This window comes from Ursus americanus, chromosome 14, assembly GCF_024610735.1.
Source record: "Ursus americanus isolate L20-20 chromosome 14, mUrsAme1.1.p, whole genome shotgun sequence".
NCBI lineage: Eukaryota > Metazoa > Chordata > Mammalia > Carnivora > Ursidae > Ursus > Ursus americanus.
Window position 1 is genome coordinate 24757424 of NC_142140.1, and position 26208 is coordinate 24783631.

Below are 26208 nucleotides of genomic sequence, written 5' to 3' on the forward strand. Positions count from 1 at the left end.
TTAAACTGTAATTTTTTAAATAAATTTTTATTTTTAAAATTAATTTTAAATTCATTTTTAATACTTCCACATGGTTCAAAAGTCAACAAGCAATCTCAGAAAGGTTAAGAGTCCAAAGTCTCTTTCCCTCGTCTAATAACTCAGGTAAACCACTTCGGGTTCCTTACTGTACCCTTCTGGAGTTACTCTAGGCGTATACAAGCAAATATGAATATGAACTTTATTTTCCTTTTTTTAAAAAAAAAGTATATACAATACGTGCTGTGCTGCACCTTATTTTTATCACTTAAATCTTGCCGACCCTTCCATATCAGACCAAATGTTATATTTTTGTCTTCTTGACAAACGAGTAAAACTGAAGTAAGACTGTTCTGGGGGAGACTTCCATTTTGAAATAGGTAATGGTCCTTGGGAATCCAGATCTGTATTTTAAGATTCATACATCTAAGGATTCCTGTAGTATTTGCTCTCCTTTGTGTATATTTAAAAATTCCTTGATAATTTTTAAATTAAGTTAAAAAATGGGGGGGGGGGTTAAGTTCCCAGAGCGTATTAAAACCTGGCCCCAGCTAGTCATCTCCCAAAAGACATCGTGTTGTTTTGGAGAAGCTGCAAACACCAACTTTGCAGCTGATGATTACAGTAGAGCCTATACAGAATATTTTAAACTGGTTACAAACTTAGAGCAAAAAAATCAGGAAAAACATTTCTGAAAAATATGAACTCAAGAACAGTGTCAAAGAAAGCTCGATACACAAAGTCTAAAAGGCCTCATTTAAAAATGTGAAATCAAAACCAGTTTGCCATGAGCAGACAAAAGAATGACAAAGAGAAAAAGACTCTTGATATGGTTGCTACTTAGTAATTTTTAAAATGATCAATAACTTTTCTCATCTTTTCGATTTTGAAGATGAATATATTACCTGTTCAAAAAGTAGAAATATATATATTAAAGCTATATATTAAAAACTTAGATACAGTATTATTCAAACATACAGCCAAAGTTCAAAATGATGAGTTGTTTCCATCCTTTGGGTACACAAAGTGCTCAGGCGGTACAAAGCTTAGTACACAGCAAACACACTCTGCTCTACTTACCACTCACCATAAAACCAGTGCAAGAGTTCACTGCAAAAATGAAATTACTCTGATGAGAAATCCAGTAATGAACTAGGAGAGGTAAATTATTAAAAATTATTTTAATAGAAACGGGAAAGTACATTACCTTAAATATTAATACCATACTATATGATCAGCCTAAGAGACCACGTAACAACATAAAAGACCATGAAGGTCTCCTCTGCAAATGACCTAAGAGATGTCACCCAAACAACCCAGAGATGTGCCAGAAGAAAACCACAAGAGGCAGTCAAAGAATGATAAGTAACTGGGACTTCTTTCTTAAAATAAAGGCTGCCTTTTTCTAAGTCACAGGAATATGTTCCTAGCAATGTACGAAAGTAAAAAAAGAGCCAACCTTTTCCAACATTTTTCTCAATTATTTTTTAAAGGATTTTGTAAAATTCAGTACATAAATAAAATATTGCACCTGCCTCTTCATTTTCTCAAAATACAAGGAAAACAAAAATCCTGATGGGAATGTCTAATAGGACTAGATTCTTTACAAACATGCTGCATGTCATTGTAATTTTCTCTTTAATCTTAGGAGAGGATTCAGAGAGATGCCAGCTATCTACTGCTAAATTTTAATCAATAAGTTAATTGGTCTTTTAATTAGTTGGCTACTTTGCATGCATTGATTCTCTAACCCTTCTTTCATCAGAATTCTTACCTTCAGAGAATAAAATAACCAGATTCAATCTGTTTATCTAGTAAAACACGAATCAGAAGTTACTAATTGCTTTTGCAGATTTCAAACTTCTGTAACTCAAATGTCATTTAATAATTCATGAGACTGAAAAAAAAACAGCTAACAGAGAATAGGAAAAAGGAAAAAAGAAATACCAATATATTTTGCCACACAGCAACATATTTACGATTTAAACAAAAACTTTTGGGAATGCTTATAATTTTACATTAATATTGTTTTGCACATAATTATGTTCAAAATGCCCAAGCCAACATCAGTTGAATATAAGGAACTCCATCAAATTCTTTTATTCTTTAGTCTGAGAAATTTATTTTATTTATGATCATTTATCAAAAAGGTTATCAGGCAGGGGCGCCTAAGTGGCTCAGTCAGTTAAGCATCTGGCTCTTGGTTTCGGCTCAGGTCATGATCTCATGGGTCATGGGATCAAGCCCTGCACGTCAGGCTCTGGGCTGAATTTGGGGGTCTGCTTCAGATGCTTCCTGCCTCTCCTTCCCCCTCTGTTCCTCCCTGATCGCATGCACGCGCACACACTTTCCCTCTGTCTCTCTCTCTTCAGGCAAGATTCATTTCAAGATCTGTGGTAGCTTACGTTGAAAATTGTAGTTAAGAACGAGACAAAATCCAATATACAGAACATAACCCGATAACCAGCAAGCCTTACTACGACATAACAATTTATTGAGGCCTTTATGCCTCTAACTTAATAAATGTAAAATGCTGGCAGGTTGAAGAGAGGAAGTATCTAATGAGCACTTAGAAATTACTCTGGGAGGGGCGCCTGGGTGGCTCAGTCGTTAAGCGTCCCCCTTCGGCTCAGGGCGTGATCCTGGCGTTCTGGGATCGAGCCCCGCATCGGGCTCCCTGCTCCCCTGGGAGCCTGCTTCTTCCTCTCCCACTCCCCCTGCTTGTGTTCCCTCTCTCGCTGGCTGTCTCTCTGTCAAATAAATAACATCTTTTAAAAAAAAAAAAAAAGAAATTACTCTGGGAGTTAAAAAATTTCAAGACTGCATGCTATAAAACTTTTCTTTCTCAAAAGGAGGCTGGCACAATAACAGAAAAAAAAGAAACCGCTGCTGCTCGACTAGAGAACAGAACCAAAGCACCTAGCTAATCTAAGTAAGCAAAATCATCACAGGCCACTGGCCTGACTGACAGCTAAGAACCAGTCAGACCCTTGAGACGGCTTCCCTGAGAAACATCCCTCCTTGGTCTTCTCCCCACCAAGGCAGCCTCCGGTGACTCTGCCTCACACACAAGTGCTGCCTCTGCTTCCCGACACACTTGTCTTCTTCCCCACCAAGACTCGCTCTCCTTACAGTGCTCCTGGCCCCTCTACGCTAATGGCAGCATCAGCTTCGTGAAATGCAAATTTCAATTTCACCTTGCCACTCTCCAGCTTGTAAGTCTCCCAAACTTTCCAAGAGCCCTTAGGATAAAGAAGAAAATCACAGTACAGCCTACGAGGCTCTGCAAGTCAGGACTCCATCTACCGCTCGGCTCCACCGCCATTGCCCTTGGCTTGGCACCTTCTTGCCGCCTTGCTCTCTCTTTTCCTCCCAAGTCATCTGATCTTCCTCATTTCTAGGACTGTGCACAGATGCTCCCTATCCCCCCATCTGGGTTTAGACCCTTTTTTTGCACCTGTTGATCACAATCTTAGTTCTATAGTTGAGCATCTGACCATTCCTTCAGTGTCCGTGCATCCCACCAGACAGTAAGCTGCATACCTGTTTTGTTAACCAGTATGTTCCCAGCACCAGTACATAGCAGGCACTCAATAACTAAAGAATGAATGAATCAATACCCCAAATAAAAAGCTACTACCTCTATGTTAGAAGTTACTACAAATCAACCTTAAACAGGTACATCGAATTAAAAACAAACTGCAAAAACAGGACCATGCAATTCACAAAAGAAAAATATAAACAGCCAACGAAATGAATATATTGCTTCCCCATCATTAATGATCAAATAAAAACAAAATGTTTTCCCCAATAAATCAGGAAAGGTTAAAAACATGAAGAACAGTTATAGGCACTATTAAGGGAAACAAATTATTATAAGCTTCTGAAGGACAATTTGGCAAAATGAAAATTTTAAATTACAAAGCCTTGATCCTGTGGTTTTACTTCTAAACATTTCTTCCACAGAGTAGTGCATAAATATACAAGATGGCTTACTACAGCATTATTTGTAACAGTAAAAAACTGGAAATAGGGACGCCTGGGTGGCTCAGTTGGTTAAGCGTCTGCCTTCAGCTCAGGTCATGATCCCAGGGTCCTGGAGTCGAGTCCCACATGGGGCTTTGTGCTTCTCCCTCCACCTGCCGCTCCCCCTGCTTGTGTGCACGCTCTCTCTATGACAAATAAATAAATAAAATCTTAAAAAAAAAAACTGGAAATAACCTAATGGTCCATCCTTGGGGACTTGCTAGATAAATTATGTTATCTCTGAGTAATGGATTGCTACACAGCCTTTAAAAGAATCAGGTCAATCTGACCACACCAGCACAGAAACATGCGTTATCTTTTTAAATTGATCAAATAAGCTATAGAATATATGCTATATCATCTCACCTTTCAAAGAAATGTGTACTGATTTGTATATATGCATAACTAGAAGTCTGGAAGCATACACACTGAATTGCTACAAGTTATGACTTCTATGGAAAGAAATTCAAGATGAGTAGTATTTTTACTATCTTGCTTTTATATTATTCCAGTTTTGTAAAGAGTATTATAAACATAGAAAAGTAAAGCTTTTCAAAATGAATACTGCTCCACCAAAAAAAAAAAAAAAGTCCCAATTCCCTGGTTGCATGTGGTATTTGGTAGGCACTTAATAAGAGGTAACTAAGAACCTCGACCCATGGACCCTAAACTACCTATCCAGCTTCATTTTGCATCCTCTTACAGTCCATGAGCCTCACCCAATCTGTTTCCTGAACATGTCCTAAAACTTCCCTAAGTCCTAAAACTTAGGTTTTTCTTTCAGTGTGGAATGTCCTTCCTATGCTTCTTGTCTTCCGTCTACAGCAGACCATCCACTCCCCAGCCACCATACCTCTGTACATACATACACACACATACACATCCGCCGAAATCCTGTTCACTGTGTGACCAAATGCCACATGCCCTCTAAAGTCCTTCCCAAGCTCCCAGTCAGAATTAAATACTACTTCCTTGACTCTCCCATATAACTCCGTTTATATTTCACCTTCAGTACTAACTAACCATTATGCCTGAGCTGACATTAAGATCCTTCAGAACAGAAACCACGTCAGTCACCTCTGTTCTCCTAAATATCAAACCCAGAACCTCATAATAGCAGGGCTTCTGCACCTGTTTGCTGGTTTGAATTAAATGGGAATGTGAGATGATGAGAAAACACTTTATAAGACTAAACGTTCAGAAGAAAAACAGTCCATCACTCTTTAACTGTCCCTGTTGTGGTTTGCCAGGGCAATTGTGACCACTGAAAGCGCTGCTATCTGTCTGCTACTTAGCATTCCACATTGACACTGACAGCTCTGTGGTCTACTCAGGATGACTTCTCCAGAAATTCTGTTTACCCTCACCTCCTGATGGAAAAGGCTGTGTCGGCACACTTTTGTTTAGTGAGGCATTTCTCAAGCACACAGTAATGGTTCTAGAATTTGACTTGAATATCCTTCCATTTCTCCAGAAATTCTTTCAGATTTACTATTGTCTAAGAACATAGCTTTGACATCAGACAGACGGACCTGGCTTCAATCTCAACTGAGCCTTAGGAAAGCTATTTCACCCTAAGTCTAGACTTCTTCATACATGAAACGGGGAAAATAATAGTACCTATTTCACAACTGAGATTATATGAGAATTAAATACAATTAGTGAGCCCTTGTCTCCTGTCTATAGCAGACCACCTACTCCCCTGGAAATGCCAGTAAAGACTGCAAAATGCCAGTCTTAATCACTTATCAATAAACATGAATTATTGTTTTTAGTATGTTACTATAAATATCCTTCGAAGTTTCCTGATGCAGTATTTCTGACATGACAATATTAAAAGCCATGAAAAATACTTAAAGACTGAAGATTACATTCAAATATTAAATCTCATATGTTCGTATATAGAATATATAAATTCAAGTCTTTCATTAGTAATAATGAATTGCAACGTCTCCCCCAACTCTGCTCCCTGGATAAGAATCACGCATGGACACACTCCATACAAAGCCAAATCGTGTCATGCACGGCAAGAACAATTCAGCACCAACTTCAAAAACTTGAGGAATATTTATGTTCAAATTTCCATATGACTTGGGCTATGAAAAAACAACAGAGGCACATGTTAAAGTGCTCAGGAAATGGTTACTTTTTAATCACTCCTTGCCACTGCATAGCTAAATTTTGTTTCATTTTCTTTTTGATGTCGGCCTCCTACTTGACCGTAAACCCGGGAGGGCTGGGACTGTATCTTTGAGGCACTCTTCCCAAGTACCAGAGCAAAGGCTAAAAAATATGTCTCGCTGAACAGATAAAGATACCTACTTTGTGGAGGTGGGAAAACCACAGGTGCAATTTTTATCTTTCCTCTATTTGACATTTCATTAATGTTATTCAAATGCTGAATCATATATATTTTCTCAATATTAAATGTTTATTTCGACGTGTAGCATTTGTTTGGGAAGTGGTAACAAAAGCACATTAACAAGTCCTTTACAATGATCAAATACTAAAACTTTCCCAGCAGCCCCTCTCATGGTGAAAGAGAAATGAGAAAGGAAAAGTGGTCCCGCCTTCTAGTACTTGAGACACAGGACGAAGGCCTCCATCGCAGCACTGGCTCTCAATGGTGGTCCCAGTTGACTGGTGGTGTCCACTGACTGATCGAAAGGCAGAATATACTTGTGTCTAGGTGACTGCTCAAGCAAAAAAGACCTGCTCCCTCTGACTTAAACGCCATAAAGAAAAAAGTCACAAAAAGCAACCTAGCAAAGGTGGAAGCATAATTCCCAATTCCTTAGAGATGTGCAGACAACGCTTCATCATCGGATACTAACTTTCCTGTACACCACACTGAAGACTAGGGGGCCACCTTCCAGAAAAGAAAGCTATGTGGCAAAGAATATTGAAAACTCCTCTCAAAGTATGTCCAGTATTTGATTCTTCTCTTTTCTTCTGTTTTCTCACCCTACCTAAAAAGCCCTGGCAACATTACCCCTGCCATCCCCCTCAAGTCACATTCGGCCAGCGGTTCTCAGCAGGTCAGGCCCAGTGAGAAGACACTACTGCATGAAGAGGATGAAAACGTTTTTTCGGAACCACCCCACTAAGAAAACAACTTAAAAAGAACAGTCAAGCAGACAATCCTTGCTTTACACAGTAACAACATGCATGAACTTCAATTCCCACAAGTAACACAAGTTCATCCAGCACTGTGGTTCAAATTACAGTTAACACAGCGACATTTTCCAAAAATAGATAATCAAAAAGAGGGAACTGGCCAAAAAGATGAAAGTGCAGCAAATAAATGAAAAGTGCTAACACTGAAAGTGAAAGTGAAATCCAATATAAAGTTACAAAAAGACACAGCCAGCCATGGGAATGTGGACACTGCTGTCCGAGAGACCCTAGATACGCATCAGAGGAAATTCGTGAAGGCCAACTTATCAACATTAAGTGAGGAAAGTCGCTGTGACCAAAAGGATGAAGATGTCCCTGAGGAAGGGATGCCAGCAAAAAGTCTTCCCATTAAAGGAACTCTTGGAGATATTTCCTAACATTGATAAGCACACAGGATAAAATGCTGGAAGTTGATCCAACCTTAGAAAGCAGTATGACACTTGGCCAGGGCATAAAAAAGATGCTTGTTCTGTAAGTAATCTGACTAAAAGACCAGCACTGGTCCAATTAGTTTTGACACATTTTTCACAAAGAAATAAATTCTTGGTTTCTAATGCTTCGCATTACAATGTTCTCAGTATTATCTTTACTATTTTTTTTCACTTCCCTATACATTTCCGATCAACAGTAAAGGTCTGTATTTACCACTGATAAGAATTCTTGGAGGTCACTGAAGAATCACATGCTTTCTCATCACTTATTCAGAGCACTCTGCATGGTTTCCGCTTGCACGTTTTGACAACGCAGGCTACCATGCAAAGACCCACTTGCCAAGGTTCTTTTCCCTATAACCTAGAACTGGTGAAAAGCTACTACAGCAGGATGTTTTTGGTTTCATCCAACAAGCCAGATGAATTCACGAACTACGAGGACAATGAAATAGTCAAGTACTGAAGGGGAGAGAAGAGCCAGGCAGGAAGGAAAAGAGATGTAACATACGGTGTGGCATTTTTAAAAATATGAAGTACTTTTTTATATTTAAAAAACTAGAAGATAAAAAGTAATGCTACTATCAAAATTATTTTGGGGGTGCCTGGGTGGCTCAGTAGGTTATGCGCCTACCTTCGTTCAGCTTTGGTCATGATCCCGGGGTCCTGGGGATCCAGCCCTGCATGGGGCTCCCTGCTCAGCAGGGAGTCTGCTTCTCCCTCTGCCCCTCACCCCACTCTCATACTCTCTCTCACTCTCTCTCTAATAAATAAAATCTTCTTAAAAACTTATTTTGTATTATCTTGGAAAATTGCAATTGTCCTTTTTTAACGAACGGAATAGTATTTTTATAGTTTTAATTAAACATGAAAACAGATGTACCTATGTGCAGTGTTGTATTTTTTTCTCTCATAAGTATTTTCCATGTTATAGTGCATACTCTTCACAAGCACCATTGTTAATGGCCCCTGAAGAGTCGATGAACTGCATCTATTACTGTCTACTTAACCATGCCTGTGTTTCACATTTAAGAGGCCTTCTATTATCTTCATTGAGTTAAATGCTATGAACATCTTCAGATTACTAATATTTAGTTACAAACTGCTTTTCTAAAGTATACACCAGAGGCTCTTCCCATATTCTACTCTACAACCTCCATCCTCCTCCTGAAGCTTTAGGGAGTATTTAAATGTCTGCTAAATGCCAGGCTCTGTACTGCATATCTAACATTATCTCATTTAATACTCAGAATCTAAATTTCAAGAGCAATCATTTAGACCTTTCATTCATTCATTCATTCATTTAATAAGTAAAGCTGAGTACCTATATAATGCCAGCCACTGGTAAAACAGTAGTAAGCAAAACAAAACTCCCCCAGGAGCGCTCAGCCTGCCTCAATAACACTCCCAATCTGGGGAGGGGGGGGAAAATAAGGCCACTCCATTGCTGAACTACTTTGATAATAAAACTTTCTAATGGCTTCCATTATGCTTCAAATAAAATCCAAAATCCTTTCCATCGCCTACAAAGACTCACTTAGGCTGACTTTCTCTACCTCTCTGATATACCCCCGCCACAACACCCTTACCCACCACGCCCCAGCCACCACTTTAACATCCTCAATTCTTTCCATCTGAGGGTTTTCCTTCATGCTGCTCCCCCTGAATTTTCCCCTCTGCTCAACAAAATGTCTTGTGCTTTCTTAAATTTTATGTCTTAGTTTGATGTCACCTCCTTGGGGGCTTTCTTGGTCACTCCATCTAAAGTAGGTCCTCCAACATTATTCTATCTCTATCCCAATGCAGTTCATTTTTTAAATAATTTTTTTGAAGATTTTGAGAGAGAGAAAACACAAGTGGGGGAGGGGGAGAGGAACAAGCAGACTCCCTGCTGAGCAGGGAGCACAAGTACCAATCCCAGTAACCCAAAATCATGACATGAGCCGAAGTCAGACACCTAACCAACTGAGCCACCCAGGCGCCCCTCAGTTCATTTCTTAAATAGTACTTATGAGTTTGTTCACCACCATACCTCCAAGGGCTATCAGAATGCTCGATGGACAAAATACATGGCAGATAAACTGTGTGCTTAATAAACGAAATCATTCTTCTTTAGCTTGAATGAAATCTAACTTCCTCAAAACTACTTATTGATCCTAATTTTACCTTGTGTAACTATAACGAAAAAAAGTATATTTTTCGGCATTTGTACCACACTTTAATAAATTTTAAAACTGTTTGTTAACTCTGGCACTGACCTGTTTTTAGCAACGGCTACAGCTGCTGACTTCAAAAACAGTATCAAGGAGTGTTTATGGGCGTGGAATCCCACGTTATACCACCTGGATTGGAATCTGAGCTCCAACACTTACTTACACATGTGGAACAGATCTCACCTGTGTGACTTTGGCGACGTTACCTAACCTCTCTGTACCCCAGTTTCTCATTTGGAAAACCAGGATAGGACTTAATTGTTTGTTAGCGCTGATGTTCGTGAAAAGCTTACCCCAGTTCCGAGCAGGGTAATGCTGTCAAAACTACTAACACTGTCTCACTACCTACAGAGGAAAACTTCAAAGTGATAACACATTTCTTTGGATCTTTAAAGACTAGTTTTACACAAGTCTCAGCAAACTTAAGTTTAAAACCATCATCCTACAAGTGAAGCTGAGGCACCCCCTTGTACATCTTTCCATAACACCCTGAAACTAGCCCTCATCTCATTTATCCTAACAGCCATTTTACTATTCTGTCTCCACCACCTGGCCCCTCTAGGTCTAGCTTGTTCAACATATTATCTCCAACACCTGCAACAACAAACATTCGATAATTAAATGAAATTCCACTGAGCCTCCATTACTCCAGTGGGAGCTTTTTTTTTAAGCTGCCTTTTTTTTTTCTTTCTTTTTCTCGTTTTCCTTTTTTTTTTTCCCTTTTTTACTGTTCTGCCTACTCTTCCACAATGACCAAACCGTATTCACTGCTGTATCTACTATCCCTACTGGACCTGCCATAACAGAAATTTTTGTTCGTAGGTTTTGTTTTTTATATGAAAACGTTGATTCTTGTCGTTCTCTAAGAAATTAAACACTACAATCTTATTGGCTCCATACCTATTTGTGCTTATCACTATACCCACAGCCTACACGACCGCTTGAAAGAAAATAAGCAGATTTATATTCAGTGAACAGATAGGTCATTTTCCGAGAGTGAACAGATAAAGCTAAATGAAAACCCAGTCCTTGACGGGGAGGAGTCTGTAAGCGTTTTTTGTTTTGTTACACATATTTAATTCCCAAGTTCTCCAGAGTGTGGTTACAGCATACAATTGAGGCTTTTTTCTTTAGGTAAACAATCTTGCGGAAGACTGTCGAGCACCCCGCCCCCCTCTCCTTCGGTTTTCCGGGTAGGAATGACACAACCTTGACACGAGACCCGGCGGTGGCCTAGGAACCCCGCGCTACCCCCAGACCTGCCTGGTGACCAGTGATCCCAGGACGGTTCGACGCGCTAACTGGAAGAAAGTACGAGGGCACGAAAGCCACTACGGGCTCCAGTGCGAGACTCCGGCACCCCGAGAGCCCACCCTACAGCCCAGCACTCACCACCAGCGAAGCCGTGAACCCGGGCCGGTCCATGGCCCCGCAGACACCTCCAAAGCTATAAGCCGAGGTTCAGCAGAAGGGAGTCGCGACCCCATTCACTGGGCGCCGCCATCTTGGAGGCGGACCTGCAGTGCCTGCACTTCCGCGGCCACGTGAGATTGAACCATAACAACTACACGTGCAACCGGGAAAGCTGGGCCCGAAGGAGCGCCAGGAAGGAGGCGGGGGAGTCCGGGGAGGGATGTTGTTGAGCCAAATCTCGCGACTCTTCTCTGCCTCCCTTTCCTGCTGCAGGCCTGTGAGGCGGCTGGACGAAGGAACTCTCGCGAGCTAATGAGCGTCGGCGAGATCCTGGAAGAGAGCGGGTAGCTGAAGGCTGGCTGAGGGTAAAGTGTAAACCCCAAAGAGGCGGGGCTTAGTGAGGGGCGGGGCCCTGGAGGGGCAGGACGAATTTCAGGGGACTAGGCTTGTGATTTCCAACTACTTCTTTTTCTGGTTTCCCTCTTGGTTTTAGGTGTGCACATTTTGTCTAAAATCTCTATAAAACGGACTCAACATCAAAAGATTATTAAATTGGAGCTCCTGGGTGGATCAGTCGGTTGCGTCTGCCTTCGGCTCAGGTCCTGATCCCGGGGTCCTGGAATCGAACCCCGGGTGGGGCTGCCTGCTCAGCGGCCAGCCTGCTTTTCACTCTCCCTTTGCTGCTCCCCCTGCTTGTGCATTCTTTCTGAAATAAATAAATAAATAAATTTTTTATTTATTAAATAAACATATAGTAAAAGACTTTAGAAGTTTCCTTACTCCAGCTAAAAATTAGCATCCTCTACTTTTTACTGACAGTTATTGCGCTTAATATTATTTACGTTTTAAATTATTTATTTGCTTATCTTGTTCGCTGCGGTACCAGCGCGCATATCTAGAAGACCACTATATTAAGTACTTAGTAAAAGTCTCTTGGAGTGGACCTGCCTTTACATTTATTAAATAAAGTTTTGTGTTTCCTTTATTCTCATCTAGATGCGTAATCTAGAAATGATTAGCAAGCATACCTTTAAGGGTTTCAGATTCTGAGCTTCGCCCACTAGGTTTGGGCATAATTTCTCCAACACTGAGTTTCCTCCTTTGTGAAGTGGGGGTAATGATAGTAACTTCTTCATTTGGAACTATTACAGATTCCATGAGGTAATGCATACACGTTGTCAGCTTAGTTCCTGGTTCATTGGAAGTGCTCTCCAAAGATAATGGTAAGGTCACTTTCCTGCTTTAAATTACTCCCTTTTGCTGCACACGTGAGATAGTCCAGCTCCTTACCATGGTACACACTTCCCAGATGGTGTCTTCTGTCACACTTCCCACTGGCTAGACTACTCACAGACAGACTATACACTTTCAAGCCTCCACATTTTACCCATGTTGTTCCCTCTACCAACAACACCTTTCCCTATGCTGCCTGCAGAACACTGGTCCTCTCCTGTCTGCCACATGTCAGGATCTATAGGCCATCTCAAAATATGGTGGTTCGCTTCCCCCAGGCAAGCAGGAGAACCTCTTACACTGTCATTTGTCTCTTTCAAGACTTGAAAGTCAAGACTAAGTCAGGCCCCCCCAAGATAATCTCCCTTTTGATTAACTCAATGATTAGGGACCTTAATTACATTGGCCAAATCTTTTTTTGCCATATAATGCAACAAAATCATGGAAGTTATATTTCATCATGCTAACAGGTTCTACTCACACTCAAGGGAAGTAATTGTACAAAACATATGAATTACAGAGCAGGAATCTTGAGAGCCATCTTAGAATTATGCCAACCATATTTACCCATAAGCCCTTGCTGGCAGGCTCCTCAAAGGCCATCAAGGTTCTATCAGTAGACTTGCACTAATGCTTTCCTCAAAGTCCTTCCATTTATCTACTGCCTGGTGACAAAGCCACTCCTATGTCTTAAATGTTTGCTACAGTAGCACCGCATTTTTGAGTCTCAAAATCTGTACTGGTTACCTGTTGCTGGGTAACAAACTACCCCAAAACTTAGAACAACAATAAACTTTTATTACCTCACACAGTTTCTGTAGGACAGGAATCCAGGAATGGCTCAGTGGAGTGATTCAGTCTCAGAGTGTCTCTCATGAGTCTGCCATCAGGTTATAAGCTAGGGCTATATCTGAAGACTTGAGTGGGACTGGAGGATCCACTTACAAAACGGCTCACTCCCCTGACTGGCAAATTAGCCCTAATGGCAGCTGGCTTTCCCCAGAGTGACTGGTCTTAGAGAGAAACTGTAATGTTTTCTATAACTGAGCCTCAGAAGTCACTCAGTTGTCATTCCTACAATAGCCCATTTGTTACACAGGTCATCCCTACTTTCTATGGGATTGAACTAAAAAAAGGTGTTAATACCAGAAGGTGAGAATCACCGGGTGTTACCATGGAAACGGGATACCACATCAGACATATGCAAGTGAAAACTGATGAGATACGACATACCCAATAGAGCGGCTCCAAAAAAAAAGTGTTGTTGGCAAGAATGAAGAGCACCTGGAACCTGTATGACCACTACAGAAACCGGTGCCCCTCTTATTTTTTTATATATGTTTTTATTCAGGCTTTAATTCACTTTACGTTTCTTGTATAAAACTATGTGGTGGCCCTAGCGGGAGCCAGGGTCCTCTACACAGAGACTCTGGTGTAGGTCTTTACAAGATGATCAGTGAATTCCTGATAGGGAAACTTGGTGAACACAGTCTCTTTCCAGAGGCTGGAGGTGAGACAGCTGTAGGTCTTGGAAAATGGCATCAAAAGTGACCTTGGCAAAGTTGCCCAGAGTGGCACTGTAGGCCCTGGCCGAGGGGTAGAGTTGTCAATCCTGGCCACCATCAGTAGCTTCTTGAGACAATGTCAGTGCCTCTGGGTGGCAGGGATGAGGCACACCAGCACAGAGCCACAGCAGCCAGTCACTTCTCATTGGAAATTGTAGGGCTTGCCGATCTTGTTACCACAGGAGCCTTTGCACACGAGGACAATGGAAAGGTTGGCCCTGATGATGGCCCCACAGATGGCAGTGGCTACCTCCTTTGAGCACTGAACACCCAGACCAGTATGTCTACTGTAATTTCTGATGATAACGAATGCCTGTGAAGAGCCTGAGATGGTTGGGGGTTCACTGGCTTGCAAAGCATCAGCAACCACAGCCCAGGACCTGGTGCACCCCTCAGGGAAATAGTGGCCACTGTAAGGCCAATCTGATTGATTATAAAGGGGGCACAAAAGAACACTTTGCTGTGATAGATGTTCTGTTCATCATTGCGCTGGCCACTGCTTAGGTGTATACATTTACAACAATGCATTAAATTTTATAATTTAAATGGGTGCACTTTACTGTATATAAGTTATACCTCGATAACTGATTAAAATATCATATTTGTCTAATAAGATGGTGATGACTGGATAATATATTCATGGAAAGTACATAGTCCAGTGCCTGGCACATAGAAAATATTAAATTTATTCAGTATTTTCCTATTAATGTTCTAGATTCTGAATGCTATAAATTATTGAGGTGAACAAGTATTTGGTGATACATACTACTATGCCCCTCAGAGAAAACAAATGTTATTTCCAGTCACTAATGACCTTGGAAGTTTTAGATAAAACTCTTCCCCTAAGAGAGAATTTAATTCAGACTATTGATCTTAATTTTGAGATAATAGATTAATTTTTTAATCTAAAATTAAGGGGAAACTCTTTTCTTCTTCAATGTAATGACTGTCTTTAACTATGTAAGAAGAAATTACATTGATGTCATTTTCTGGTAACTTGGAAGGTAATACAATTCATTAGATGCCTTCCAGTATCAAGAAGAAACGTTATATTCTCTCCTTTTTTACAAAGGTAAAAGCTTCATCGACTATTTCCACTAGATGCACTTTAGGAAACACAGATCTTACAACATGACCTGGGACCTCTTTTTCAAGAAATGCTAGTATGAGGCACCTGGGTGCATCCAGCTCTTGATTTTGGCTTAGATCGTGATCTCTGGGCCATGAGATCAAGCTCTGTGTCAAGCCCTGCAGTGAGCCCCACTCCAGGCTCCACGCTGAGTGTGGAGCCTACTTAAGATTCTCTCTCTCCCTCTCCCCCACTCATGCATGTGCACACACTCTCTCTGTGTCAAAAAAAAAAAAAGAAAAAGAAATGCTAGCAGAAAAATCTGTCACCACTTGTACATGCCTTTTAAATGGAGTATTTCAATGCATCAACATTTTTGCCACATTGCAGGCATAAAGTCCTCTAATCTTCCATTTTAAAAGATACAGGAGGGGTGTCCAGGGGGCTCAGTCTGTTGAGCATCTGATTCTTGATCTCAGCTCAGGTCTTGATCTCAGGGTCTTGAGTTCAAACCCTGTATCGGACTCTACACTGGGTGTGGAGACTACTAAAGAAATATAAATAAATAAATAAATAAATAAATAAATAAATAAATAAATAAATAAATAAAATGAAGTAAGCACTGATTTACGTTAAACATTAGAAATTGTACTATAACACCATCTTCTTCAATTAAACCTACCACTATAAGCCAAGTTTACTTTTAATCAAGCTCTAAAATCTCACTAGTACTTATAAAAATTTGCAGTAAGTCAAAAACATACATCAAAAATCAGATTAGGGGGGCGCCTGGGTGGCGCAGTCCTTGAGCGTCTGCCTTCGGCTCAGGGCGTGATCCGGCATTCTGGGATGGAGCCCCACATCAGGCTCCTCCACTGGGAGCCTGCTTCTTCCTCTCCCACTCCCCCTGCTTGTGTTCCCTCTCTCGCTGGCTGTCTCTCCCTGTCAAATAAATAAAATCTTGAAAAAAAAAAAAAAAACAGATTAGGGGCGCCTGGGTGACGCAGTTGTTAAGTGTCTGCCTTTGGCTCAGGGCGTGATCCCAGCGTTCTGGGATCGAGCCCCACATCAGGCTCCTCTGCTAGGGGCCTGCTTCTTCCTCGCCCACTCCCCCTGCTTGTGTTCCCTCTCTCGCTGGCTGTCTCTCTCTGTCAAATAAATAAATAAAATCTTTTAAAAAAACAAAAAAAAAAACCCAAAACACAGATTAGGTCCAGCCTAGGGGAAGTAAAGGACATAATCTTCAGGCCCAAGCTCCAGGCTCTTGGTCCTGGTCTTTATCGAAAAATAAGGTAATAGAATCATGTTTGGTAAAAATATTCATGGAAGTATTTTAACTTGTCTGCAAAGGATAGCAAATACATATAATGGAAAGGAAGTCAAATGAAAAATATAAAAGTCCTGTTTTAAAGGCCCATTTTCCTTTAAGTAATAGACTCAAGGGTATACTTCTCAAGTGGCTTTGTCTATTTCAAATCAGTAAGGAAAACAAAGACTGTCCTTCCAATAAATGGTTTTTGGACAGTCAGGTAGAAATTTAGAAAAATGTAATGTTTTATCTCTGTCTCATACTTTACCTCCAAACACTGTTTCAAATGGATTAAAACTTTTACTTGACATAATTAAACTATTAAAATATTAAAATAAAAAAGGCAAACGTTTTAATATTCTTTAGGTAAAGAAACAGGTTCTATGCATGACTTTCTTTAAACTAAGAAAAATACTTACAGTATAAACAACAACAATGACTTTTTAACATTAAATACCTCCTATAAATCAATAAGAGAAAGACTAACACCAATAGAAAAAAATGGGCAAATTTCACAAAGGAAGAAATACAAGTAGCTAATGAGCGTGTAAAAAGTATTTTAAATTCATTAGTAACACCAAAATACCAATTAAAACAACAATAAAACATATTTTTTGTAAAGAGTTTTTTAAGTAATCTTTATACCCAATATGGGGCTCAAACTTACAACCCTGAGATTAAGAGTCACATGCTCTACAAAGCCAGCCAAGCACTCCAATAAAGCATATTTTTCTTTATTTTTTATTATTTAGAGAGAGAGAACTCATAAGCAGTGGGGGGGGGGTGCAGAGGGGGAGAGAGAGAATTTCAAGCAGACTCCCCGCTGAGCGCAGAGCCTGCTGCGGGGCTTGATCTCTGGACCCTGAGATCACAACCTGAGCCAAAACCAAGAGTCAGATGCTCGGTTGACTGAGGTGTACCATAAAGCACATTGTTTAATCTTATCAAATAGGCAAAAAAAAATTTCTAGAGGGAGAGTATAGCAATTTTTCTGGTGAGCAATATGGCAAGTTATATCAAAATCCTAAAAAGTTCTTTGTTCTTAATTATTTCTACTTCTTGCATTATGCTCTAAGGATTTGTTTTTAATCCATAGAAATAGGACTATAAGGATGTTTATCTTACTGTTTATCACAGGAAAAGGAGAACTTTTTTATACATCCAAAAATGTTCATCAGTATGTGACTGAGATAATTTGTAATAGTGCCCATATGTAGCTATTTAAAATCATGATGTAGAAGAATCTTTAATGATACAGAAAGATGATAAACAAAAATAATTGCACAAGCGTGTAAGCATATGCTGGTTTTTCTCTTTACGCCTCAGGAGATCTATTCTCTGCTTTCTCTGTCCTAGGGAGCTGATCCCTAGGAACTGCCCCCTGGTTTCCAGTTGGGCTTGGCCAAGGACAGTCATGGGCAAATCTGAAGATGGCAGAAGAAAGAGGCCAGAGTATTTCTTCCTTGCTCCCTACCTGCCTTCACCCAATTCTGACAGGTGGTGTGTCCCTTGACAAATCTGCTCCTATAAGACAGCTTTCCCTCTGTGGCTCCCCTCTTTTTTGGCCTCTTGTAACACCTTTTCCTTCCCTTCCTTCTTCAGGGCTATGATAATGGCTTTTCACTGTTGTGAAAAAAAGCCCCAGCTGCCTCTTTCATACCTAATTGATTTTCTTAACACTGTCCACAGCTCTCAAAAAATCCCCATTGAGTGCCCTCTATTTGCGGATAAAACTCTGACTAACAAAAGACAATATAATCCAATTTGTGTGTGTATATATACATATATATGTTTTATGTATATATATACATATATGTTTTATATGTACGTATGTATACATACATATATGTATATGTAATATATGTTACATGTGTAACATATGTTACATACATATATACATGTGTGCTACATGCACATGTATGTTGCGCACATATATGTATGTTACATACACACACCCATACGTTATCTATTGCTGCATAACAGACTACCCCAACACTTGGCAGCTTAAAACAACAAACATCTACTATCTCAGAGCTTCTTTGGGTCCAATATCTGGATATTGCCTAGCAACGCACAGGCTAGCTCAAAGTCTCTCATGGGACTGCAGTCATGCTACCAGCCAGGGCTGCAGTCCCATCTGATGGCTCAAGTGTGTGTGGGGGGGGATCCACTTCTAAACTCACTCACGTAGCTGTTGGCAGAATTGATTTCCTAGCAGGATGTTGGACTGAAGGGCTCCAGTCTTCCCTATATATTGCCTGGAGGCCTTCCTTACCACATGGGCCTTTCCACAGGGGAGCTTGCAACAGGGCCCCTGGCTTTCATCAGAGGGAGCAAGCAAGAAAGAGTGAAAGAGAACACCCAGGATAGGAGCCGCAAACTTGGTAATCTCATCTCTGAGGTGACATCCCATCAACTTTGCCAGGCCATACCCGGGGAGACGGGATTACACAAGGAAATGGATATGGGCAGTAGGAATCATTGGGGGCAATCTTAGAGGCAAAATATAATTTGCAAATGCACACCAAAAAAAAAAAAAAGCTGTATGATGACTGGTTATCTTTGGGTACATTAACAATGGTCAGTTTTCTCTTTGCATTACCGACAATTTCTAATGAATAATTACTACTGCTGTGACTACTATCATATGAATCTTTTGTTGCTAACCTATACCTAGCTGACAGCCACTCACATGACATTGCTTAATTTTTTTCCTTTTTCCACGAACAGGGTGATATAAACATGTCCATATTTTAAGAAGAGTGAATCAATTATCTGCCATAATTGGGTTCTGTTCAGTATTTGACCCAATATGAAGCTCTGCCTAGGTTTCCAAGACATGGATAAAAATAATCAGGATGAAATTTGTTCAGCTAATTTTTGCATTCTCTAACAAAGATCTCCACTCTATTGGACATGGAAATTATCTTAAGACCTGTGCCTTGCGCATTTGCTGCCCATCAGTTTGGTAAGCCTGTCACACTGAAATAGAACACACAAGTCCCCTTGCTGTAATTGCTCCCCTCCGTTGTAGTGGCAACAAATAATTACAGGTCACCCTCGTGACACGGATGAGGACAGCAAATGATTTTTCTCAGCCACTCACTATTGTTATATTCAAAAGAAAATGGAGCTATTTTTTTCTTTGTGGTATACGAAGTAATGGGAAAACATAAATGGGGTTCACGATCTTCCCATTATAGGAAAATTAAAGTAAAATGTTCACCATTAAATCGCAGTTCCAACTAAGCACAACAACTTTGATTATTCTTCAAATTAATTCCATCAGCAAGTACTAAATAAGCACCTCTTGTGTATCCGTAATGTCCTTTTTTCCATGTAAATATCTTACGCTACCAACTTCGTTTTTTTGTCATGGTTCCATGATTCTTACAACCTGCTAGGTTAAGAAGCCTGCCTCTTATTCAATTTCTTATTTATCTTTGATGCAAACCATTACCTAATCCTTCAGAGACCCCTCCTCTCCTTTCCCTTCTCTCTGAAAAACACCTTCAAAAAGTATATCTTGGCTCATTAATGGCTGAACCAGTCATAAAAACCTTCTCCTGACTCCGCACGCCCCTTTCTAGTTCCCCAGGACAACTCTACACGAGTAAAAGAAACTGCAGTCACTTTATATCAGGCCTATGAGATGACTGACTCTTTTCCTACTTACTTTCTCACTTACTCCAAACTGTCACTTGTGATTTAGTCATTATAATTGAGCCTGGACTCCTGGTTTCTTAAAGGAAAACAGCAAAACTCAAAAGGAAGTCATTTACACCTGGGAAAAGAGTTTGGCAGTTTCTTACAAAGCTAAACACAGTCTTAACATAAGATCTGTTAATTGCACTTCTTGGTATTGACTGAAATTAGTTGAAAACGTGTGTCCACACAAAAACCTGCACATGAATGTTTATAGCAGCTTTATTCACAAGGGCCAAAACTTGGAAGCAGGGGGCGCCTGAGTGGCGCAGTCATTGGGCGTCTGCCTTCGGCTCAGGGCGTGATCCTGGCGTTGTGGGATCAAGCCCCAAGTCAGGCTTCTCAGCTGGGAGCCTGCTTCTTCCTCTCCCACTCCCCCTGCCTGTGTTCCCTCTCTCTCTGGCTGTCTCTCTCTGTCAAATAAATAAATAAAATCTTTAAAAACAAAAAACAAAAAAACTTGGAAGCAACCAAGATGTCCTTCAGTAAGTGAATGGGAAAAGAAACTGTGGTGCATCCAGACAGTGGACTATTATTCAGTACTAAAAAGAAATGAGCTAGCAAGCCATGAAAAAACATGGAGGAAGCTTGAATGCCTGTTACTAAGTGAATGAAGCCAATCCTTAAAGGCTACATACTGTGTGATTCTGACCACGTGACGTTCTGCAAAAGGCAAAACTATGAAGACAATAAAAAAGATCAGTGGTTGCCAGAGGTTAGAGGGAGGGAGGAATGAATAGGCTGAGCACGGAGGATTTTTAGGGCATTGAAATAAATTAGTAGGTTAATTACGATACATGTCGTAATACATCTGTTCAAACTCATGGAATGTATAAGGCCAAGAGGGATTTATCCAATGTAAACTATGGATTTGGGATGATTGTGATGTTTCAGTGAAGGTTTATCAATTTGAACAATTGCACCACTGTGGTGGGAATGTCGGATAGGCTGGGAAAGGGGTACAGGGAGTATTTGGGAACTCTGGACTTTTTGCTCAATTTTGCTGTGAATGTAAAACTGCTCTTAAAAAAAAGTCTACTATCGGGGCGCCTGGGTGGCACAGCGGTTAAGCGTCTGCCTTCGGCTCAGGGTGTGATCCCAGCGTTATGGGATCGAGCCCCACATCAGGCTCCTCCGCTATGAGCCTGCTTCTTCCTCTCCCACTCCCCCTGCTTGTGTTCCCTCTCTCGCTGGCTGTCTCTATCTCTGTCAAATAAATAAATAAAATCTTTAAAAAAAAAAAAGTCTACTATCATTTAAAAAAAAAAAAGAAGTCATTGTACTATTCCTTGAGATTCCCAATGATAATAACCTTTAGTCAAATTCTATCTTCCTAAAAGCCAGGGAAAGAGACAGAGAGGGAAGGAAAGGAGAAGGCAAGAGAGAGCAGGGGCAGAGAAGGGAAAAGAGGAAAAGTGAGATAACGTAAGAAAAAAAGATCATGTTGATATTAAATCACTTTTTCTCCAACCCAAATCTGTCGACAGATGAACAAACTGTGGTATGAACATACAATGGAATCCTATTTAGCCTTAAAAGGAAGGAAATTCTCACACATGGTACAGCACAGACAAACCTTGAAGACATGATGTTACGTGAAATAAGCCAGTCACAAAAGGACAGATACTGTATTCTTCTGCTTATAAGAGGTGCCTAAAGGAGTCAAACTGGTAAGGACAGAAAGTAGAATGGTGGTTGCCAGGAGCTAGAAGGGGGCAGAGAGAGATGGTTAGTTCGTGTTTAACAGGTACATAATTTCAGTTGGGGAAGACGAAGAAGTTCTAGAGATGGATGGTGGTGACGGTTGCACGACAGTGTGAATGTACGTGACGCCGGGGAACTACACGCTTAAAACTGTTAAAAAGGCCGTTTTCATGTTATGTATATTTTACAACCATAAGCAAGATACGTCTTCATAGGAAGTGGAATACATTTGATAGATTTCATTTCAAAGAGGAAATGCATCTCAGTCTCACCAAAAAAAGCTGATGCGTAACAGTCTTTAATCAACCAATAACCAAAGTTCTCCCCACCCACCCCATCAATGCCATTTTGCCTCATGGGTCAGAGTCGCTGGAGGGAAGGAGAAGGGGACACAGCAATGAGGGGTGCGTTCTATCGCACAACACAGAGCTCCTGATCATTCGCCGATATGGAAAAATTTTAAAGAACAATATTTATTATTTCAAATTTCCATTTAGCAACTCCGTCATCCCGTGCCTTTCCTGACTCCGTTTGCCATCTTATACCTTCTACTTTCCCCATTGCAAGCCTTCCAGAGAGCTCTGTGGCACTGCGGTCTTTTTATTTATTACCTTCTGCCAAACAAACAGCAGTCCTGCCTTTTATTCTTCTGAGCTAGCAGCTTGTGTCCTAAAAGAACACTTTGGGCTTAATGCTACAGGCCAAACATTAATCTTTTTGATCTTTCCTAAGTGAACCTGTTTAAAGTTCAAAGATTCACGGAAAAAGTGAGCTTATACCTTTGTCATTTCTCAAGTGCAATGCTGCTAACATTGCAAAATGGCCACAGTTCCCCCAAATTTACAAGAGACCACGTTACCACCTGCAGAGCAATGGGTCAGTCAGGTGCCATCCCACATCCTCCATTCATTCTTACTTTTGTTCCTCTTGCAAATTTTATTTCTCAAAAGACATTCTACATTTTTCCCTTGAGCCTGAATGATCTGCCCCCAAGCTAGTGCTTCAGCTTCGTGGCCTACCAGCCACCCTTCTCTGCTAACGATGCTTTAGCAGCAATGGGGGCTCCTGGTGCCTCAGACGAGTCGATCTTGTCCATACCTTCAGTCTCAGGGCCTTTGCACCTGCCTAACCCTCAGGCCTACATTTTTCCCTCTTATATGGCCTTCCCTGAGGGCTCAGGTAATGTGGTTCCCTTAGAGATTGTCTTCTCCTTTCCTCACCCAGCTTCCACCAGTTTTCTCCCACACCATCACACTTTGTCCTCAGCACTTATAACAACCTGTAATTCTGTACTCGTGTGCCCATTTAACGTCTTTCTCCCACACTAGACTATAAGCTCCATTAACACAGGGACAATGTCTATCAGGTTCACAATGGTGTACTCAGTGCCAGACACACAGCTGAGCTCAAATATTGGAACGAAGGGACGATAGAGAGGAAGAGAGGAAGGGAATGAAGGAAACTGACACAAGTGTGTCTTCAGTTCTGTAATAAGCCCATGTGCATTAAGAAGGGGCAGTAGGGGGACGCCTGGGTGGCTCAGCTGGTTGGGCGGTTGCCTTCAGTTTTGGTCATGATTCCAGGGTCCTGGGATCGAGTCTCACATTGGGCTCTCTGCTCATCAGGGAGCCTGCTTCTCCCTCTGCCTCCTGCTCCCCCTGGTTGTCCTTTCCCTGTCCCTCTCTCTCTCTCTCTGACAAATAAATAAATAAAAATCTTAAAGAAAAAAGGGGGGGCAGTAGGGGGCGCCTGGGTGGCTCAGTCCATGAAGCGTCTGCCTTTAGCTCAGGTTATGATCCCAGGGTCCTAGGATCGAGCCCTGCATCAGGCTCCTTGTTCAGCAGGGAGTCTGCTTCTCCCTCTCCCTCTGCCTGCCACTTTGCCTGCTTGTGCTCTCTCTCTGTCAAATAAATAAATAAATAAATAAATAAATAAATAAATAAATAAATAAAATCTTAAAAAAAAAAAAAAAAGTAGGCATGCGCCATTCCTGGAGACCAATACTGGAGGATTAGTAATGCTATGGAAATCTTCAGGCTGACTTTTCCCCCAGAGAGCTATTTCTCCTGTATTTCGAACAGTTGGAAAACAAAGGATGTCCTGGCAAGAGAGCATGTGGAACCCACGGAGAAATCTCCATCCTGATTTATTTCCCTGATCCCTGCCTCTCCCAGAGCTTTGCCATTGGCCTACCAGGATTTCCTTTCAAGAAATGAGCTCTCTCTGGTTGGTTACATGTCTGCCTTCAGCTCAGGTCATGATCCCGCGGTCCTGGGATCGAGCCCCTGATCAGGCTCCCTGCTTGGTGGGGAGTCTGCTTCTCCATCTCCCTCTGCCCCTCACCCCTGCTCATGCACTCTCTCACTCTCTCTCAAATGAATAAATAAAATCTTTTTTAAAAAATGAGCTCTCTCAGAAACAGGTGAATCCAACCAGGGTGATGGGAAATCAGTTTTGTTGTGACCTTGTGGATGACAGATCGGCTATTTTGCTATAGTTGGTAACACTCTATGTTGCTTGCAGAAATGAGAAAAATCAAAGAAGAACTAGATTTTTGTCTTAGTAAATCTGGGGAAAGAATGATTAAAAATAATTCTCAAAAATGAAATACCATTAACTAATCCCTTAGAAGTAATTCTTCCACAGTGTTTCAATTACACTTTTCCTGTGCAGTACATAAGCTACCCTCACTAAGCTCTCAGAGAACCTTGTGCTTACACAAATACCCATAGTATGCTTATTTCACGCTTACACAGAATGAATTTTTAGTTCATAGAAACCAGGCAGAACTATTTCTGTCATGTTGCTACACCATCTCTTTTAACAATGGATCAATAGCAATAATAGATGATCGGGGACTCCTGGGGGGCTCAGTCAGTTAAGCGTCTGCCTTCGGCTCAGGTCATGATTCCAGAGTCCTGGGACCGAGTCCCACATCCAGCTCTCTGCTCAGCGGGGAGTCTGCTTCTCCCTCAGACCCTCCCCCCTCTCATGCTCTCTCTCACACTCTCTCTCAAATAAATAAGTAAATCTTTTTTAAAAATACATGATCAGTCATGCTGTCCTTTTCTACCTCTGTTTCTCATCAACTTTTGGGGTGCTGGGTGACTCAGTCGGTTAGGCGTCCAACTCTTGGTTTCGGCTCAGATCATGATCTCAGGATCATGAGATCGAGTCCTGCGTCAGGCTCTGTACTTAGTGCAGAATTGGCTTGTCCCTCTCCCTCCTCCTCTGCTCCTCCCTCCCATTCAATCTGTCTCTCTCATAAATAAATAAATAAATAAATAAATAAATAAGTCCTCTAAAAGACCACTTAGACAGACAAGAAAATTGGGACAGGACTTAGGATCAAGATTGAAAATTAATTTGAGAAATATATTTCTAAAGTACATATTGTGTGCCTATCTTCTTTCTCAAATACTCTACAATTAATAATGAGACTCATTTGTAATTTAAAAAAAAAGCAACTTGGTTTTAACTATGCATTTGTTTACATGAAAGTTCACAGCATATGTCAATTGCTTCGGGCAGGAATTTGCAAATGAGGGCAATTGTTCTATATACTCTGTGTTTCTATTCATCAAAGAATCGCGTAGAGTATTTCGAGTACAATGTTAACATCACGCCCAGGGCTGAACCCAGATGTACTTTTAAAACAAATTCAGAGTCTGTCTTCTCCTAGTACTGTCTCATTACAAATGACAAATTAAGATACATGGGGAAGGTTGTATTTGCTGCATTTGCAGTAAAACCTCTGTCTATTGGGACCACGCTGAGAATGAAAGAGCCTTGAACTAGACTGGTCTCGAGGACTGGTGGGAAACTGAGGCTGCAGCCCCTCTGAGCTAAGGGGACACACTCGTGTCTTGTGTGTGTGGCAGCTCTACGTGTCCCGTGTAGGTGAGAGAGGCCACAGAACTGGGAATCTGAGTTGGGCTTCCCAGTGAGGCGTGGTTGCTGTGCATGCCGTCCTGTATCTATCCAGCTAAACAGCTAAGCAAAGATGGAATTAACTGAAAGCCTAACTGCCATTTAGAAACTGTAACTACTGCTGGGGGCTGCAAGTATATTAAGTGAAATCTATTTTATTCAGAAATGTCCTCTGTCTAATGTTTTATAATAATTTGTTCACTCTTTCAAAAATGATATCTACCCTTCATAGGAAGATTTTCTCGTAAGAGAAACCACATGTATAGCTTGGCAGATTGTACACAACATGGTTCCAAGAGATGCCAATTACAATGTAATTCATGTGAATGTCCCACAGATTTTTTTCATTGCCCAGCTCCGGGGGACAAGAATTACACTGTATTCTATGTAAGTGGCAACCCCTGGAGTTGTGCACGCA

The 26208-nt window shown here is 41.0% G+C and overlaps 1 protein-coding gene across 7 annotated transcripts in view; it reads right to left on the minus strand.

Annotated features, from left to right (window-relative positions):
* SLC25A26 (solute carrier family 25 member 26) overlaps window positions 1-11580 on the minus strand; it is a 127896-nt gene extending 116316 nt beyond the window's left edge. The window contains exon 1 of one of the 7 annotated variants that reach the window (XM_087866867.1): window positions 11255-11580. In XM_087866867.1, the coding sequence (XP_087722993.1) occupies window positions 11255-11287 (33 nt within the window). In that variant the 5' untranslated portion in view covers window positions 11288-11580. The remainder of the gene's footprint in view (window positions 1-11254) is intronic. The other 6 variants (XM_087866865.1, XM_087866866.1, XM_045774668.2 and 3 more) reach the window with 6 other exon arrangements.
* Between the last annotated feature and the right edge of the window lie 14628 nt (window positions 11581-26208).